Here is an 18,301-nt window from a genome sequence, read left to right as displayed (position 1 = left end):
GAATTAGAATTAGCTCGTTTGTGGTTCATTTGATTAATCTGTTCATGATTAAGGTGTGGGTAATATGGTATGAAAGAAATAAATTCAATACGAAGTGATATTTATGTTAAAACTATACCATAATACTGTAGGCCACAGGTGTCAAACTGGTGGCCCGGGAGCCAGATCGGGCCCGTCGCCTCATTTTATGTGGCCCGCGAAAGCAAATCCAAAACGCTAATTGTATTCTGGTGTAATACCGTTGAGATATTTGCAAGCATTTTTTTTTTTGTTACCAATCCCCCTTTGAAAAGAAATGTAATAGTTGAAAAACATGTATTTATAGGCTTCTGATTTCAAAACTGTGTTGTGTATACTGTAATTACAGTATATGAGGTAATCTTTCATTTATATGGGTCCACAGTCGTAGCGGCCCGCCGAGGGAAGTCAGGACTGCGATGTGGCCCGTGACAAAAAATGAGTTTGACACCCCTGCTGTAGACCAGAAGGATAGCTGAATAACAAGCTGGGCCTGTGGGAAGAACTAATGATGACCTGTGGTCACAGCCATGTTTTCTTAGTTAAACTTATTTTAGCTTGGCTACTTGATCGATCCCGCAGGATAGTAGTGGTGTGATGCAACATGCTAAAGGACCAGTGAGTGATGTAAGGGTGGTTTAAAAACAAGGGCGACCTCAGGGGGCAGCTAATGATGAGCCGGTGGTCACGGTCTCTCTTGGGAGAAACGGGTCTGACAAACAAGACAACAACTGTGATCATTGGGTCATCATTAGTCGTTCCCTCAGGCCCAGCTTGTTATTCATCGTTTGTTTTTCATGTCTTAAATACAAAAATACGTCATACAAAAATATAGATGTTGCACACATTGAACAACAACAAAAAAAAACACTTCTGTCAACATGAAGACTCTTCTGTCTTCTGTCAGAAGAGTTTTCAGTAGCTGTATTAAGACAGAACAGACGCAGAGGTCACGTTTAAAACGATTGGATGAATATTAACATTTCATTTTTAATATGACATGGCGAATAACCATACCGGCATGCAGCTAGTACTCAACAGGTTACATCAGCACGCAATTGTTGATGAGCTGCGCATCAATGCTGCCAAGACTAAGGTCATTTCGGCCCTAGTAATGCCAACCCCAACGATCTGCAAGCCAACTTCACGGCGTGATGGTTTATGACGAGCACCTTGGCTCTTCATTCGTGGAGACCGGACAAGATGCCATAGAAGTCGACAATCGCATCAACCCCGTCTGTGGTCCTGCCATCAGATCTCCCTGAGCACGAAGGGAAGGCTCTCCTAAGTGGTGGTCAGCACCATCCTGATCTGCAGGTGTGAGACATGGCTGATGAGGAAAGATGATGAAGTATCTGCTTGATACCACGACACTACCCATAAAACCATCAGGTACACTGATACGAAAATGGTCAGAATCGTGCTTCCCCAGGATGTAGCAATAATTAGATGCACTTGCAAGGGAGATTTGTCCAGCACAAAACACTTTCACATGCTTTTAGCATTTAGATAAAAAGAAGCCAATGAGTCGCTGTCAGGTATGTAGAAGGGAGCAAGGGTTCACCATTTCACCAGCGCTGTTTGCGGCGTATCCTCCACGTCACCTCGAAAGCCGAGAGGACTAACATCAGTGTACTGACTGAAGCCAAAACAAGCAGTGTCGAAGCCCTTGTTATCAAAAGTCAACTATGTTCGGCAGGTCATCTTGTTCGAATGAATGACGATCGACTTCCAAAACAAATTAAAGAATGGAAAAAGATCACAAGGTGGGAAAAGAAAACCTTTCAAAGACACCATGTAACAGAACATGAATATATATACCATTAACTGGACAGAATGAGAGCTTTTATTTCTCGTGTAATAATAAGTTTATTTTTTAAAATAAAAATAAATTCATATATTAATGTTATTTTTATTGATGCATGATGTAATATTGCTGTAACATTAGTGTAAGCCACTGTAACATGCAGTTTCAACATTAGCACTGTACTTAAATATAGTCCAATGAAAAACTGTACTTCAATAATAATTCAATTAAAGCGTATTGCACAAAAAACAGGCGGCACCATGGCCGACTAGTAGCACAACTGCCTCACAGTTCTGAGGACAGGGGTTCAATCCCCGGCCCCGACTGTGTGGAGTTTGCATGTTCTCCCCGTGCCTGCGTGGGTCTTCTTCGGCCACTCCGGTTTCCTCGCACATCCCCAAAACGTGCATGGAAGGTCGACTGAAGACTCTCAATTGCCCGTAGGTGTGAATGTGAGTGCGACTGGTTGTTTGGCAATTCAATTAACCTATCATGCATGTGGGAGGAAACTTGAGTAGCCGGAGATAACCCACGCAGGCACGGGGAGCACGTACAACTCCACACAGGGGAGGCCAGATTTGAACCTGGATCCTCAGAACTGTGAGACAGGCGTGCTAACCAGTCGCCCACAGTGCCGCCACTCTAGAAATGCTTGCAATGTAAATATTTTTCTTCCTCCTTGGCTTGTTTGTGGAAAATGATTCTGACCTATTTGAAGGGGTTTTGAATGCATCAGACACCCCCACCCAGTTGGACAGTGCTCTGACGTTCGAGGCTTCGTTCGTAGTGATCACGTGATTCCACGCATGTTTGAACCATGTGTCGAAACACAGCTTCGCCACTCCTCAGCTACATTTGGTCGAATCAGATTTAGGGTGTAAAGTTGGTTTCTGTGTCATCATCAGTTCTCAGGTGTAAGGTTGGTTTTAGGATTTTAGGGTATAGTAGTCTTGTTGCATGTAATTTTGTCTTCTTCATCACCAAACACATATTTTGTGTTTGGTCTTTTGAGGATTTGAAGGCAACAGAGGGAGGAAACAGAACGCCTCCTCAACCCCATGACCAATCGCAGGCTGTCATCATCCTGATCATCATCTTGATCATCAGGTGGATGTCTTCTTTCTCCTCGTCGACTGCTCACGAACACTTCATCAGCAGCAAGGTGAACACTTGTATGATCTATTTTGCATACGTGTCATATTTGTCTGGTGTGCTCTGTCACGATGGATTGGAATGGAACACTGGCGCTAAGTCTCGGTGGCTATGTAGATGTGGACAAGTACAGATATGTTTATTTGATGTTTTTCTTGGCACTGTATGTTCTCATTCTTTACTCAAACTGCATCATAATTTGTGTCATCTGGATGCACAGGAACCTTCATGAGCCCATGTACGTTTTCATTGCTGCTTTGTCTCTCAACTCGCTTTTTTTCAGCACTGCTATCTACCCCAAACTGATTGTGGACGTCTTGTCTCACCGGCAGAGCATTTCTTATTCCGGCTGTTTGGTCCAGGCTTTTCTTTTCTACAGTTTATCTGGTTCTGACTTAATGGTGCTGTCAGCCATGGCTTATGACAGGTATGTGTCCATCTGCAGGCCTCTGCAATATGCAACTACCATGGGCACGACCACTGTCAGCGTCTTCTTGGCTTTGGCCTGGTTTTTTCCAGCCTCTCAAATATTGGTGTCAATTGTCATTCAGTCCAAACAAAAAATCTGCAATTTTACTTTGGGTGGAATTTATTGCAATATTACATTAGTTACGACTCACTGTACTACACTAAAGTCTCTCACTGTGTGGACTTCAATTAGTCTAATAAATATAGGGCTCGTCCCTGTGCTATTCATCGTCTTCACGTACGTAAAGATATTCATTGTCGCCTACCGTAGCCACGGAGAAGTCCGGAAAAAAACGGTTGGTACGTGTTTACCTCATCTGATTGTTTTAATCGGCTTCACCTGTTTGATTTTCTTTGATATCATCACAGGGCTACTGGAGTCGGTGCTTCCAAGAAGTGCGCGACTGATTATGAGTCTACAAATAGTGGTGTTCAATCCTCTGTTCAATCCAATGATATACGGCTTGAAGATGAAAGAAATCTGGAAACACATCAAGAGATTGTTGTTGTTGTTTTGCTAACATGAAAGAATCCAAAATTAGGTGGAATGAAAATATATGACTTTAATGTGTGCGTGTGTGTGTGTGTGTGTGTGTGTGTGTGTCTTTGTGCACAAGTGTGCGAGTGTACGAAGTGTACGTGTGAGCCTGTGTGTGTGCATGTGTGAACATTCGACAAAAGAAAAAGAGCCCAAAAAGCATGTTGTGCGCTCAAAGCACTGTAACGTAAGAGGAAGCTGGAAGGAAATAGTTACTAAGAGTGATGTTTTTATTGTTAATGTTAGATGTTAATTATACCCTAGTAGTAGTAGTAGAAGAAGACATCGTATGGTCATCCACATCTTTTATTTTTTTACTGTTCACTCACCGTCATTAAGTGTCATGTTATCACTTAGTCGTACAAATTCTTGGCCAGACACCAACATTACTACTTCCAAATGAGGCACTTTTTCACAACATGTTACTTAAAATGGGGCTTAATGTGTTCATACTTGTGGCACAAATTTGCCATATTTAACTGAATATTTATGCAGCCTTACATGGAGACACTGGGGTCATTATGAATCTGGGGGGGAGGGGGGAATGTACCATCTGCGTCCATGATCTAATCAGATTTGTTGGAAAATGTTACTTTAGAAATCAAATGATGATATTCAATTATAATTATAATGCTGAATTATTATATTTTAATCCGTTTTTTTCAACAACCATAATATTATTGGAATATTTTTAAATGGTCAAAAACAATTTACCGTGGTCATTAATATATTATTACATATACAATAATTCATTTTTTCCATATTTTTTTTAGAACCTTTATTTGCATTTTAAATTATTTTCCTCATATTTTTTTAAAATAAATTTTGTATGGCCCTCTGAGAACTGAAAGAAAGATCTACAGTTTATAGGTTTGTACATATGCTGGACTTAAAATGTTATAAACCTTTAAGATGTACAGAATGAAAAATAAAAAAATTGATAAAAATGCTTAAAATTTAGTTTTAAGTGTATTTGGTCACTATTTTCCTCACTAAAGCCTTCATTACACATCAATACTGTCAATCAAAACATCTTTAGTTCCTGTGAGTGGTTTCTATTGGGGCTTTGTACTCCAGTTGAAAACTTGTGAATTAAAGCAGAGGGTGACCATTCATTGCATCCTACACATTTGAATACAAGACCTCCTCTTCCTCCTCTTTCTTATCATTGTTGCATTGTGTGCTGTCCTCCACCTTAATTTCCTCCTCTTCTATATCGTCGTTCCGCTGCAGCGATCGCTCACCATCCCCCTTTGTCTTGATCTCGGCGTACTCTGTCCCCTGGTGATTAGTCGCCACCTCCCTGGTGTTGTTTCTCCTCAACGCGGAGAAGTTGATGCTGGCGTACTCCACGTCCGCTTTGGACCCTTCCTCGCCGCAATCTTTGAGGCCATATTCCTGACGAGAGAGGATGTCGACCTTAAAATTAGCGCGAGTCGCTACTTACTTAGCCGCTAACTGGCTAGATGATACGTAAATGTTCCAGCTGAATATTTCAAGAGTTAGCAGCTAGCATTAGCATGGACTTCACTCCCAGCTCATGCTAGCAGGTAATACTCGCCTAGCGATGATAGCCACTATTTCGCTCACTGATATACTCATTGTCACTTATTATCAAAAGGTAGACCAATTTCATCTAATTTTTTGGGTGATGATTGATTGATTGGTAGCATCCCTCATGGGCGCTCAATGCAGCAAGCATTACGGTATCAACTGTAAGTTTTGCTTGTTATTTGGCTTTTTTGGCAGCACTTATTCCAAACAAAAGGCACATTAAAAGAAGAGGGTTCCAGAGTATTTCAAGACGGTGAGGTCCAGGCAGCGGGGGTCGACCACTAGCTAACTAGCTAGCCAGCAACTGGTTAACCCTATCTGTCAAACTGAGGCCCGGGGGCCAAATCTGGCCTGCAATGAAAATTCTATTCGGTCCACAAGACCATATTAAATGTGTATTAGAGCAGGCCAGCCGGTATATTGCGCATCCACCGCTAATACTACAAATCCTCGAATGCTAGTGTGCTGGCGCGTCAGTCGAGACCGGGAAGCGCCCCCTCCATTTCTGTTGCAGTCATTAGCAATCATGCTACAAGTCTCCTCGGGCAAATTTATACCTCCCCTTCCAAAAAAAATCACCAAAGAAAATATGGAAAACAAGATCTTTCAAGACAGGTGGGAGGCACAATATCTGTCCAAAAGAGGAAAGAACAGACCTGTTTGTCTTGTGTGCAGAGCCAACGTGGCTGTAACGAAAAACTATTAACATAGCTTGAATGAATGTTTTCTTTATGCACTTTTTCAACTCCTATGCGGACACTTTTAATAGGTTAAAGGTTTTTTTAAAAAAAATATTATTAAAGAACATTCATATTTGGGGGAGGGTTGTTGTTCTTTTAAAAAAGATTTCTATTGAAAAGAAACAAAAGGCTACAGATAGAGAGAAACTAATTTATATGCTCTATTTAACTAAAGAAATATCACTGATGTGTCTTTTATCGCAAATATGATTTCTCATGTGTTTATAATATTAAAGTGCTTATTCCAGATTCAGTGTTTAAGCAAAACATAAGTTTGCTTTTATATGATACGGTTTTAGAAGAAAAAGGGCAAATATGCAGAATCGCAGTCAATTTCCAATAAATACTGAGTTTGGCCCGCCACTTTGTCCCAATTTTTAATTTTGCCCACTGTGAATATGACTTTGACACCCCTGGGTTAACCAATTCGTTTTGTCTATTGTTTTGTAAATATTGGTTATTAATTAATTAATTTATTTATTTTTACACTTGTCTGATAGTTGTGAATGGTTTTCTGATAACAACAGTTTGACCTTAGTAGAGCTGATTTCCCTCGGGAAAATGTGTTTTGATAAGCAGAGGCCGACCGCTGTCAACCGCTAACCTTAGATGCTACTGATAGCTAACGAGCTAGCCACCGATTGGCTAGCTGCGTCACTTATTTTATAAATATTGATGGATTCAGCAATGTTTTTTTGTTTTTTGTTTTTTTTACATGTGTGAAAGTTATGAATGCTATAAATATATTTTTTTTCTATTAGGTCCAATGTTAAATGTATACCTGTGGGTCCTCTTGTGGGGCCATCAGCTCCAGATCCAGACCCCCGGAGCTTTTCTTTGCTCTTCTGGAAAGAAACAGGGACACGTACCATCTCTATTTTCCAATAAAAGCAGGAAAAGAAGACGATGGCGTACCTGCAACAGGTCTTGGACAGCCAACACAAGATGACGGACAGAAGTGCTCCACTCAAAAATGCGATGAAGACACCTAGACGAAGCATGATCTTTTTCAAACCTTGTTCTGAATAAAAAATGGGGGGGGGGGCTTAGTGTTGTTCATGTTGGTTAGAATAAAGAAATGGTCAGTAGCTACAGATGCTCAATTAGTTGCGTGCTAACAGCTGACTGTCATGAAATAAAAAAAAATCTGATCATTTTAGAGGTTTAAACTTTATACACACATTGAAAAGAAATATAATATTACAAGACTATTTTGAAATTTTGTGAGAATAAGTCAAGTTGAAATATTACAAGAAAAAGTCTTATTGGTCTTATTTTATGAAAATAGGTCAAAAGTTCAAATATTACAAGAATAAATCTTCATTTTAAGTATGAGTAAGAAAGTCTTAATTTTACAAAATGTGGAAAGTTAAAATATTGAGTGAGTTGTGATTTTACAAGAATAAGTTGTACATTTTACTAGAACAAGTCCCAATTTTACAAACATTAGTCCAAAGTGGCAATATTATGACTGTTGAAATTTTCCCAGAACAAGTTGTCATTTTCCGAGAATGCGTTTTAATTCTACAAGAAGTCATCATTTTAAAATGAATCCAAATTTTCGGATAATAAATCGTAATTCTACAAGAGGTCATATTTTAAAATGATTCATAATTTTCTGAGAATAAAATGATGTTACGTGAATATATTGAGAGTTCAAATATTATGAGAACAATGAATGGTCCAAGAACAAGTTGTAATTTCATGAGAACTAGTCATAATTTTACGAGAATATGTTATAATTTTCCCATTAACGAGTTGTGATTTTCCCAGAATAGGTAGAAATTAAGAGAATAAATCATAATTTTATGAGAACAAGTCGGGACTTTACGAGAATACAACAAGAGTTGAAATATTACGAGAACAAGTTTTAATTCTCCAAGAAAAATACATTTATAACAAGTCAGAATTTTAAGAGGAAAATATAACGAGAAAGAGTTGCAATTTGACGAGAAATAATTCGTAATTTAACAAGAACAAGAATACTTTATTTTTTACGTGGTCATCATTTTCCAAGAATAAATTGTGCTTTAAAAATATAAGCCCAAATTTTACGAGGTCGGAATTATCCAAGAATTTTTTTTTTCATTTTCCCAGAAAGAGTTGCAATTTTCCAGTATCAAGTCATATTTCTAAAATAAGTGAAATAATTTTGTCAGAACACAACAAACAGTCGATGCCAATATCTGCTATTACGATGAAATTAGTTATCAACTCTTACCTTCCCATTCTATTGTTATTTGAACGTGAAGTGTTTTCCTGTCCTCGCCATTTTTATGCATGCTGACACACTCCACAGCAGAGACGGCGAGATCGTCGACAAGTAGCGCAAAACTTGTGTTTACGCTGTCGTCGGAAACAGCGGTGACGGCGCTGCAGACTGTTCTGTTCTCCAGCAACGGCCACGTGACGACGGGTAGCGGGACGCCGCCGCTGACGCACACGCAGGTCAACAACGGCCCCCGCAGTGAACATCCAGACCCGTCGAGGATGCCTGTAAACCCTGCAGAAGTGCACATTCAGCATGAAAGTATGGCAGAGGATAGGGACCGAACCCTGCCGTGGATAGAGAAAACGATATTTAGAATTGCCTGTATTCATCATTTCAACTGTAAATATACCACAAACTACGATCCCGAAACACTTTCTGAAAATCAGAGAACCGCCAACAGCTGAGCAGAGGTTGGTTCCACTCGGGCTGAGAGAGGATCACCATTCATTTGATCATTAAAAAAACATTTCAAATGAAGCATGTAACAGTCTGGTAAAGTCAGTGGGTTGCAGGCTTGATGCAGTTATTGCAAGTAAGGGTTATGCCACCAAATAGCAAATGAAGTTAATTTTATAATGTCAGTTCCAATACTTTTGCTCACTTGAAAAGTGGGTGGCTTCAAACAAAAGGTGCTTTGTCCTAACACATCTAGACGTAAATACCGTCAACTAAAAGCCTGAATTTTGAACGTTTGTCTCATATTCATCTTCTGATCCGAAACCCAAATGTCTTCAGTGTACAACAAGAACAAAGGAATTGACCTTGCCGTTCCAGTGCTTTGGGAGGCGGACTGTCATTCTGGAGTTTACCACAAAATGGCCTACTGGCGCTTTGAATGTAACTGTGCTCCTGAGTGATGGCAGAGAACCCAGAAGGCAGACAGGACGGGACAAGTTGTTGTTGGCTGCTGCTCAATGTTGAGTAAAAGACGTGCATCGAACAGAGCATATTCCTGCCACGGTACAACACGTCCGATCTTGATTATCATCACAATTTTGAATCTTGTTTTAAATAGCCAGTTTGAATGAATCTGTACTGAAAATTAAGTTCAACATGTAGGCTACGCACATGTAACGAGATGTCCATCCCAAATAGCGATTGTAAATATGGACGCCCTGAACAGTGAGCCTGTATTGGCGTTTGATGCTGTATATGCAATATATTCCGCTTGATCGCATTGATTTTCATTGATAGGCACATTATACATGATGAATATAGTTTAGCATTGATGTTAAACAACATTTGATGCTTCACGTTATATTTATGTGGCTTGAGCCGAGGCAACTCGGCGCCACGGCGGGCAAACCCAGGAATGTATTTTCCCCGTAGGGGAAAGCTTCTGCGCACTTTGATTGAATGGAAACGGCGACGTGAAGACGCCGTGCAACGGAGATTCTAATTTGGAATCGCGTCAAAACTAGTGGCCAACCGATCGGCCGCTCGAGGAAGCAGTTGCCAAGCCGAGCACATTGCGCCATAGTTCAGTCGGGTTCGGCGGCGGTGCGCGGTGTGCGCCAGCCTTAACCACCATTAGCCTAACCTTAACTCGTCCTAAACTGCCTTAACCCCAACCCTAGTCCTAAACCTAAACGTAATAAACTTCTGAGTTTTTAAAAAAATTATATATGGGATGGGCATCTCGTTTCAAGTGCGTGGCCTACCCTTCCCGCGATGCAGGAGCCAATCATGTTGAAGCGGGGCGGGTCTTGCCGAGAAGGGGCGTGGGATTTCTAAGACTGTCTGTGAAATGGGACGTTCCCTTGCCAGGTGTTTCGTCTTTTGTCATTTGTTTCCGCTTTTGTTAATGTGTTTTCTGAAATGTAAAAGTGTTTCGTTTTTTGTTCATTTGTTTTCTGAAATGTAAAAACAGTTTCAGCTTTTGTTCATGTGTTTTCTGAAATGTAAAAGTGTTTCACAATTCCTTATATTGTTTTGCACTTCCACGCCACCGTATAGCGGTACAAGATACAAACTGAAACGATAATGAAGACACCTTGGATTGTAAACATTCTCATTCTTCAGCTTTGATGCTATATCCCCTGTTAACATTATTGCTACTTTCAAATGTCCATCATAAGAACAATACAGATGAACTAGTTTTGCCATTTACAAAACACCTGAATAATGATGACATGATTGATTCCACCCAAAAATGCAAATAGGTACATTTGTGAATAGTGAACTGAAAATAGGTTTACTCACATGTCACCATCACGTCCACGTGTGCTGTATGGTGGGTAACCGCGCACTCGTAGCGTCCGGAGTGGGCCGCCGTCACGTTGGGGATAACGAGAGAGGCGCTAGCGATGGTCGTATTCAGATGTGGTCCACGTCGCACGTTTGTCGCGTTGAAATTGGGAAAGTTCCATGTGACACGAGAGGGTGGGAAACTGTCCACGATGCAGAAAAGAGTCAGGGTGTCGCCTGCCTTCAGCGTCGTCTGCCCCAAGATGGATGGCGGCTTCACATCTGGGAGGAAAAACAGACATGCATCCATTCAGGCGACATGAGCCTTTTGGGGCACAGAACATTCAATAATCCAGAAATGGGAAAATTAAACCTTCAAGTTACATGCACTCAGGAAAAAGAACGACCTAGGGAAAATAATGACCTTTTATATTTATTTATTTATTAGTGTTGAGAATTCAACACATTAATTGCAAAATTGACTTTTGATACCACCGAACCCTCCGACATGGTCCAACTTTTCAGAAGCCATTTCAAGGAAATACTGTTCTAAAAAAAAAAAAAAACTGTCCTAAAATGGGACTTTAACTTGAGGTCTATCTATTTAATTTGTGCCAGGGATATTTGTTTTCCTCCTGTTTTGTATTGAAATGCTACTAAATGCATTTTTCCAGAGTTGACAATATTTCTGTCTGTGTGAATTATTGGATTCAGTTGTTCACTAAAATCCATTTCAATTAAACCATGTTGTTTTTTTAGGACACATATTGTTATATGATTAAAATGCAATTCATCAAGATTAATGTATTACAACTCTAAGTAGATTTTTCTAAAATTGTGGGTGTAAATATATATAGCGCTGGAGCAGCGTATGGAATGGACTGCTTTTATAAGAGTGGTAAAATCGGACATTTTAGATCTAGTCCATCCCATACTCTTATTTTTTTTATATCGACATCGGACCGATTTCCGATCTCAAAGATCGGATCGAGATATATGGTATAAATGTATATGCATGTATATATACTTTTTTCTTGATATAAGAGGTTGCCGCGGCACGGTAGCCGACTGGTTGGAGCGTCAGCCTCACAGTTCTTAGGACCCGGGTTCAATCCCCGGCCCCGCCTGTGTGGAGTTTGCATGTTCTCCCCGTGCCTGCGTGGGTTTTGTCCGGGCACGCCGGTTTCCTCGCACATCCCAAAAGCATGCATTAATCGGTGACTCTAAATTGCCCGTAGGCGTGACTGTGAGTGCGAATGGTTGTTTGTTTGTATGTGCCCTGCGATTGGCTGGCAACCAGTTCAGGGTGTACCCCGCCTCCTGCCCGGTGACAGCTGGGATAGGCTCCAGCACGCCCGCGACCCTAGTGAGGAGAAGCGGCTCAGAAAATGGATGGATAAGAAGTTGCCATTTTCAGAGAATGTAATTTCACATGAATGAGTCCGAAGTTGAAATGCTAAGCGAATAAATTATAAATTTACAAGAACAAGTCATGATTTTATGAAAACTAGTCGAAAGTTGAAATATAAAATAAGTACTGATATATCGAAGATTTTTCATGTTGAAAGAAGGTCTGAATTTTCAGAGAACAAGTAATATTATGAAAATAGGATGGAAATTTACGAGAACAAGTCGAAAGTTGAAATATGAGAATAAGTTATAATTGTATTGGAAAAAAATCATAATTTTAGAATAAGTCATAATTTTATGAATAAATGAAAAGTTGAAAATTCAAAAGAACAATTAAAAAAATAAGTCAGAGGTGGAAGTATCTGCGATTGGCTGGCGACCAGTTCAGGGTGTACCCCGCCTCTCGCCCGAAGATAGATGGGATAGACTCCAGCACGCCCGCGAACCTTGTGAGGAGAAGCGGTACAGAAAATGGATGGGTGGAAGTGGAAATATGAGAATAAGTCATAATATAAAAACAAATCATAATTTCACAACAATAGCTTGGAAAATATTTGTATTCATTTGATTTGATCTTATTTTTCCCTAAACCCTTCTAAACGGTCAAAGGCGATAATCCTGTTTTCCTCCTGTTTCTGTTTGGACAGCAGCCCGTTTAGGAAGCCAACTAGTTGCAGTCGCTGCAAAGTCGTGAAACCGACACCATCTTTTCTTCAAGACCACATAATGTCGGCTCAATCACATGCCACATGTTCAATTGGATTCAATTTAACAGACAACACAGACAAGTCCCACAATGCACTGCACACACTATAAAATCGTCAGTGGGTGCTACTCACAGGTTACATTCAGCGTCACCGTCTTCTCCGTGGTCACGTTGCTTCCCCAGTAGGAGACTTTGCACATGATATCACGGCCGTGGTGTTTGGCGGTAGCATTGAAGGTTAAAGAAGATTTGTATTTCAGAGCCAACGGCGCTGTAAACATTTCCCTGCGGAAAGCCGTCAGGTTAGCGACGACAGCGAGAGAGTTGTCCTCTCCTGCTGGCCTCCATGTCCAACTTAGGGTGGGGACGAAGCCAGAGCAGAGGCCCGGAGCCACGCAAGTGAGCGTGGCCGCTTGACCGGCGGCCAACGTGGGGATCCACACGGTGGGCTTCTGCCTGAGAGCTGACAAGAGAACACCACATTTAAAAAGAAAAAAAAAATTCTGCAAAAACACAAATGAAGAACCAGATTTTGGGGGGCTAAGTGAGGTCGAGTGCCCCTGCCGTGGAACCTCCTGGGGCCGCAACAATCTGAGAAGGCCTTGGCACTTTGCTCTGAAGCGGGACAGACCCAATTATGTTATTTGTTGAATTATTTTGCCATTTTTTTCCCCCAATTTGGTTAAGTGCATTAACTGATTGTATTTACAGTATGTTTTATTCACTTATCTAATTCAATAATTGTACATTTATTTTCTGTAAATACAATAATATTACTTAAACTACTGTATATTACTTAACATGTATTTTATTAAATATTTGGTTAATTTATTTATGAAGTAATTAACATCTATCAGTCTGGAAAGGGGTACAAAGTCATTTCCTCAGCTTTTTGGGACTCCAGCGAACCACGGTGAGAATAATTAGCCACAAATGGAGAAAACATGGACCAGTGGTGAACCTTCTCAAAAGTAGCCGGCCTACATAAATTACGCCAAGAGCACAGCGATGACTCCTCCAAAAGGTCAAAAAGGAACCCAGGGAAATATCTAAAGAATTGCAGGCCTCCCTTGGCTCAGTTAAGGTCAGGGTTCATGACTCAGCAATTAGGAAGAGACCGGGCAAAAATAGCATCCATGGGAGAGTTCCCCGGCAAAAACCACTGCTGACCAAAATTAACATAAAGGCTTATCTTATTTTTGCCCAAAACAAACAACACCAACAACAAAAACATCTGAATGATTTCCGAGATTTTTGGGAGAATATTCTATGAATTGACGAGATATCAATGGAACTTTTTGTAAGGAGTGTGTTTCTAGCTACAGCTGGTGTACTGTAAATGTAACACGGCATTTCAGAAAAAGAACATCATACCAACAGTCAAACATGGTGGTGGTAGTGTGATAGTCTTGGGCTGCCCTGCTCCCTCAGGACCTGGACGACTTGCGGTGATTGATGGAACCATGAATTCTACTGTTTACCAGAAAATCCTGAATATTCGGCCATCGGTTTGTGACCTCAAGCTGAAACGCAAAATTGCTTGATTTCAGTTGTTGCTGCTGAGAGTGGGCCAACAAGTTGGTAGGTTTAGGGGGCAATTACTTTTTCACGCCCGGCCAGGTAGTTTTGCAATCGCCCCCCCAGCCCCCGTCCCCCCTTGATAAATAAAATCAACATTTAAAAACTGTATTTTATGTTTACTCGGGTTACCTTTGTCTTATACTGTTTTTACATTTGTTTGATGATCTTAAACGGAGTGGGGAAACAATTAAAAAAAAAAACTTGGGAAGGGGGCCAATACCTTTGCACAGCGCTGTATATTGGAAAATATATATTATTATTATATTATATGGTTAGGAATCACCGGCGTAAAAGCGTTACAACACTGCGACATACTATTTGCTAGACCATCTATGGCATGTTGTATTGTGTATTAGCATGAAGCTAACGTACTTTCCTAAGGCAAAGTGACGTGGTTGTTTTATATACACAATGCGTAATCTTGGCAATAAACAGCTAGAAGCCTCAAGAATTGTTCACCATCTGCCAACTGCCGCTTGTTGTGAAGTGGGCTGAGTTGCAACCATCTAGCGCTCGTATCTCAGAAATTAGCTTGCAATTCAAAGCAAAGAGACGGCCAAGCGACGACTCGTATCTCAAAAAAATGCATGTGTTGGGTCACTCTTAAGTCAAGGTACCACTGTATATCCATGCAGCTTACCTGTTACGGTGACCAAGACTCGATTTTTGAACGTAAATCCATCCTCCCTCTTGTTCAACAGCAGGCCGTTTACTCGCAGCTGATAGGCTCCAGAGTCTGAGGGCGTGAGGTCGTTGACGATGATGCTGCAGTCCCTGCGACTCACGTCGGCCTCCAGCATCCGAACGCGATCTCGGAAGTCGTTCGGGACTTTGCCTCTGTTCCTGGAGTGGAAGATGATCTCCGAGTCGTCGCATTTCCTTTTGCTTTGGGAGCACTTGAACCACACGACGCTCTGAGGCGTGAACCCCGTAGTTGAAAAGGAGCACGGGATGTAGGCGCAGAGTCCCACCTCAGACACGATCTCTGTTTTGTTGAGACTGATGCAGAAGCCCAACGTGCAGATGTTGTTGCCATGTGATGTGCCTGCTTTGGAACAGCACCACAAAATACTACAACTAATATACAAATCTCAAACACCATAGTGTCTGATGTGCAACTTTGATATCAAGACTAACTCTCTGTGCACTTTGAATAGCTGGAGCGAAAAAGAACCAGACATTGGGGAGGGGGGCCTCCCTTGGGCGGGAAACAATTTGAGGAGGCTTTTTACTTTTACATGAGTATTTATGTTGAGAAGAAAGCTGTAGTGTGGTTTCATGTTTTTGGTATGCATTAACATATGAGTTAAATACACTCTCGCCCACCGTAGTGACTGTTAGTTGTCATACCTGTATAGACGCTCCCATGGAAGAGCATAGTGGCCCAGGCAAGAAGGAACATCCTAAAGGGAGACTTTGAGGCCACCAGTGGAGCCAATATGGGGGAAGTTTTGCTGTTTAAAAGGAAACCTTTCACACACACGCACACACGCACACACACACATGTTCATATGGGATGTTAACTTTAATCTCACACTTTTCAAATCAATAAAACTTCCATTTAATTTTCATTTGATGAGAAATATGACAAACCATTATGAGAATAAAGTCCTATTTGAAGAAAAATATATATTTTTACAAGAATAAATTTGTAATGTTTGTTAAAAAAAACTAAAAACATTTTTTATTTTTACAAATATTACCTGGTGGCTGCATAATTGTTTGTGTAGGAATTGCATTTTGTATTTTTTTTTAATTCGTTTTTTCCTCAGAATTTTAAATTCATATATATATATATATATATATATATATATATATATATATTAGCAGAATAATAATAATGAATAATGTTGGAATATTTCAAGAAAAAGTAATTTTGAAGAGAAAAAGTACTTATGCTATGCTACTCTTTGTTATGACCATTTTCCCATAATTTCAATTTGGTTAGAAAAATTTGAATAAAGTCAAAATATTTCAAGAAAAAAAGCCACAATACATGGTACATACACATTTTATTTGAAAAAAAAATCTATATAAATGTTTGACTTCACTTTTTAAAATTAGCACTAAAGGCTCAAATTATAAATCGGCTCTATGAAGGTCGTATATGCTTTCGTGTAAAAGCTGAATATTACATCAAAGTGCGTTGATGCTATTCGGAAGTAACTTAAGGAAAGAAAGATATGTTAAAAATGATGTTGACCATACCTCGGTATGTGTATGCGACCAGTTGTCTTCTTCTTGCAGTCATTCTTCCCCTCCCCACTATCTATTTTTATTACCAATTTGTGCAATAGCAAAAGTTTTCAGGAAGTGCCAACCCGATACTAAGAGGTTTTCTCCTCCTTACAATGCAGCCTTTTTAAAAAAAAAAACAACCAAAAAAACTTGTATTTATATTTATTAAAAAACGAATCAATCAGAAACAGTTTTTATTCCCCTGTATTTTTATACATATCCCCACAATGGTAAAATTAAAATGTATTTTTTTCAAATTAAAAATATGAATTCTGTTATATGACTCTGTTTTGTAAAGAGTCAGTGTTGTGTAATTGTATTGAATGTTTGTTTTTTTACACCGTTCCCTCATTTTAACAGCATGCATTCTCAGTAGTGGTCACTTCTGCATTTTTATTTTTATATTTTTTACCACTTCGTCACACACTCAAATCCAGAAGTAGTGTCACTTTTTTTTTTTTTTTTTAATGTAGCTTAAAACAGGAATGTCAAACTCATTTGAGTTCAGGGACCACATTCACCCAAATCTGATCTCAAGTGGGCCAGATCAGTATATTCGTGGCCTAATGAGGTATAAATAACAATTTTAGCATTTAACAACAAATGCATTATTCAGTTAATTGGATAAAAAGCACAGGACTAACTTTTTGCAACATAGCTAATAAGGGCACTTGTGTGTAAACAAATTCAAACAGATGTATTGGTATATTGTTCAAAAAAATGAAAAAGATGACATTTGGGTCAAATTTGGGTCGTAAAGGTAAAAAAATACACGCTGTGCACGTAGCGATCCAACATGCTAACACTAATCTGTCGCATTATAACAAGTTAGATTTAAAGGAAAACTCATCGTTTTAAGTCAGTTGGCGACATTTAGCACTCATACTTAACTCAACTGCAGCAAAGGTTGCTAATGTTAGCATGCTACTAGCTTGACAGGAATTAGGTTGCTTTCAATTTTAACCAAGTAACAAATTAACTTGTATGAAACTACTGTGGGTGTGTAAAAAGAAAAGAACGTGTAATTTATGTTTTTTTTAATCTTAGGCGAGTAAACTAATATCTGTTTCAAAATTGTTTTCCAAAGAAGTTACGTTACATGAAAAATTTCCCCTTTGGGATCAATACTGAATTACAGTATTCAGAATTATCTGAAAATATACAGTATTCCCTTAACTTTGTGATCTGTTCTTGTAATAGTGTGTGAATAAAGTCATTTTGTTTAAAGAAAAAAGGTCTTAATATTGTGAGGGAAAAACAACTTTTTTTTTTTTTTTTTTTAAACGAGAATTATGTGTTCATAGGCGGCACGGTGGACGACTGGTTAGAGCGTCAGCCTCACAGTTCTGAGGACCGGGGTTCAATCCCCGGCCCCGCCTGTGTGGAGTTTGCATGTTCTCCCCGTGCCTGCGTGGGTTTTCTCCGGGCACTGCGGTTTCCCCCCACATCCCAAAAACATGCATGCTAGGTTGATTGACAACTCTAAATTGCCCGTAGGTGTGAATGTGAGTGCGAATGGTTGTTTGTTTTTATGTGCCCTGCGATTGGCTGGCGACCGGTTCTGGGTGTACCCCGCCTTCCGCCCAAAGATATTTTGTGATATTTCTTATTATATTGATGCCTCACTGTA

At 39.9% G+C, this 18,301-nt stretch overlaps 1 protein-coding gene across 7 annotated transcripts; it reads right to left on the bottom strand.

Annotated features, from left to right (window-relative positions):
• Positions 1 to 1,026: 1,026 nt before the first annotated feature.
• LOC133401305 (sialic acid-binding Ig-like lectin 5) lies at positions 1,027 to 16,711 on the bottom strand. Of its 7 annotated transcripts, none has more exons than XR_009768401.1 (11): positions 16,642 to 16,711; positions 15,784 to 15,903; positions 15,074 to 15,481; positions 12,986 to 13,315; positions 10,752 to 11,018; positions 8,499 to 8,780; positions 7,193 to 7,298; positions 7,059 to 7,122; positions 5,228 to 5,381; positions 3,758 to 3,926; positions 1,285 to 1,329 (listed from the first exon to the last, which is right to left on the bottom strand). XR_009768401.1 is itself a non-coding variant. In XM_061674115.1 (10 exons), exons 1-10 carry the CDS (start codon positions 16,682 to 16,684, stop codon positions 1,178 to 1,180), a joined length of 1,926 nt encoding a protein of 641 aa, XP_061530099.1. In that variant the 5' UTR covers positions 16,685 to 16,711; the 3' UTR covers positions 1,027 to 1,177. The 7 variants fall into 7 exon arrangements, 5 of the variants coding, with proteins under 5 accessions (XP_061530099.1, XP_061530101.1, XP_061530102.1 ...); XR_009768400.1 differs by having other exon boundaries at positions 1,298 to 1,329; positions 3,712 to 3,926; XM_061674115.1 differs by lacking the exon at positions 3,758 to 3,926 and having other exon boundaries at positions 1,027 to 1,329.
• Positions 16,712 to 18,301: the final 1,590 nt, after the last annotated feature.

The sequence above is a fragment of the Phycodurus eques genome, chromosome 4, assembly GCF_024500275.1.
Source record: "Phycodurus eques isolate BA_2022a chromosome 4, UOR_Pequ_1.1, whole genome shotgun sequence".
Classification (NCBI taxonomy): domain Eukaryota; kingdom Metazoa; phylum Chordata; class Actinopteri; order Syngnathiformes; family Syngnathidae; genus Phycodurus; species Phycodurus eques.
The sequence above is the reverse complement of the archived record's forward strand: the minus strand, read 5'-3'. Positions and strand labels throughout refer to the sequence as shown.